Here is a 1,329-nt window from a genome sequence, read left to right as displayed (position 1 = left end):
TGAACGCTAGCAGCAGTCCTGAAAACAAACATGAAATAATACAAAGTCAGTGGAAACTACTTTTCAGGGTCGAGACCCGCGACAGCTTTCAAGGGACAACAGGTAGGAACAGGAACCACGTTGAACTTGAATAGTAGTCCAGCAGGAATCGCAATCCACATGAGGAAGGCGACGGCCCAGCCAGAGGGGTCCTCAGTAGTTGATATCAGAATACCAACGTTCAACATTGTATACAACATGCCTGAGAAAAGAAAGCAATGAATTGAATGAAAAACACCATGAATAGCTCACCTGAGGGCATCGGGTTCTCCCATGTAAACACAGACCAGCTTCCCCTAGAGCAAGTAGCTTCCTTTTTAGGGACTACGACAGGGGCTGCGGGGGTAGTGTTAGGCGTCTCGACAGTTGTGGCCATTTTCCAATCTGTTTGAAGGAAAACGAACAAATCTGTAAAAAAGAGGAGAACACTTTATTCATTCGTTTGTCTCTTGCTATTATATCATCAGCATCACACCTTCCCCTTCTGTAGCGTCAGCAAGGCTAGAAAGCTTTGAAAATATCGTCACGGACATGGAGCACAAATTTGTCAGGAACGGCGGAGCGAAGCGATTTTTTATTTCGCATTTTTCAACGCTAAAGCGAATTGTTGTGTCACGTGTCCCTGGCACTGTTTTACGGGGTGTTCAGAGAATTCCGCCGGAATCCATTCCAGAAAGTATTCTTAGAATCGATTTTTAGAATCGATTCCTGGATCGTGTTCAGAGGATTCCATTCCCAAATATTCCGGAATGTATTCTGGAATCGATTCCGAAACGCGTTCAACGAATCGCGCTCTCAGAATGAGTTCTCAGAATCTATTCTAGAATGGAAACCTTAATTTTTCGTAACTTGCAACTCTTCGCTCCGCCCATAAAGCACTCTGTACTTCCTTCGCCCGCAAGCGAAGGCGGAACTTTCGATCGGGACACTGGTTGACTCAAGAGCCTCAAGGCGAATGGGTTGAAAAGTATATTGAATTCCATGTCAGTATCAATACGCTGGATTGGCGCTTGTCGACATCGACAGGAACTTACAATGTAAGGAGATTCTATTTTGCCTGAAGCCGAATCGGTTATTATTGATACATACTCCAGGAAAGTAAGCGATATCCTATCTACACCTTTTCAATCTCAAATTCACCAAAAGAAAGAACAAATTAGATTTTCGACCAGTGAAAGGAGTTTTCCACGGAATTTAAGTTCAAATTCACATTTGAACACCAGTTGTCCAAATAATGCACTGTGTGTGAGCGGGAAGCCCAATTTTCATGTCCACACATGTTGTGGAACC

At 43.8% G+C, this 1,329-nt stretch overlaps 1 protein-coding gene across 1 annotated transcript; it reads right to left on the bottom strand.

Moving 5' to 3' along the window:
- Nucleotides 1-56: 56 nt before the first annotated feature.
- On the bottom strand, nucleotides 57-415 carry Pmar_PMAR004393 (hypothetical protein; the record flags this gene model as incomplete). The annotated part of the gene is made up of 2 exons (XM_002786686.1): nucleotides 57-241; nucleotides 292-415. The coding sequence occupies 2 exons, from the start codon at nucleotides 413-415 to the stop codon at nucleotides 57-59; spliced, it is 309 nt and encodes a 102-aa protein (XP_002786732.1).
- Between the last annotated feature and the right edge of the window lie 914 nt (nucleotides 416-1,329).

This window comes from Perkinsus marinus, assembly GCF_000006405.1.
Source record: "Perkinsus marinus ATCC 50983 genomic scaffold scf_1104296931330, whole genome shotgun sequence".
Taxonomy (NCBI): domain Eukaryota; phylum Perkinsozoa; order Perkinsida; family Perkinsidae; genus Perkinsus; species Perkinsus marinus.
Note: the sequence above shows the minus strand (reverse complement) of the source record. Positions and strands in the feature narration are given on the sequence as shown.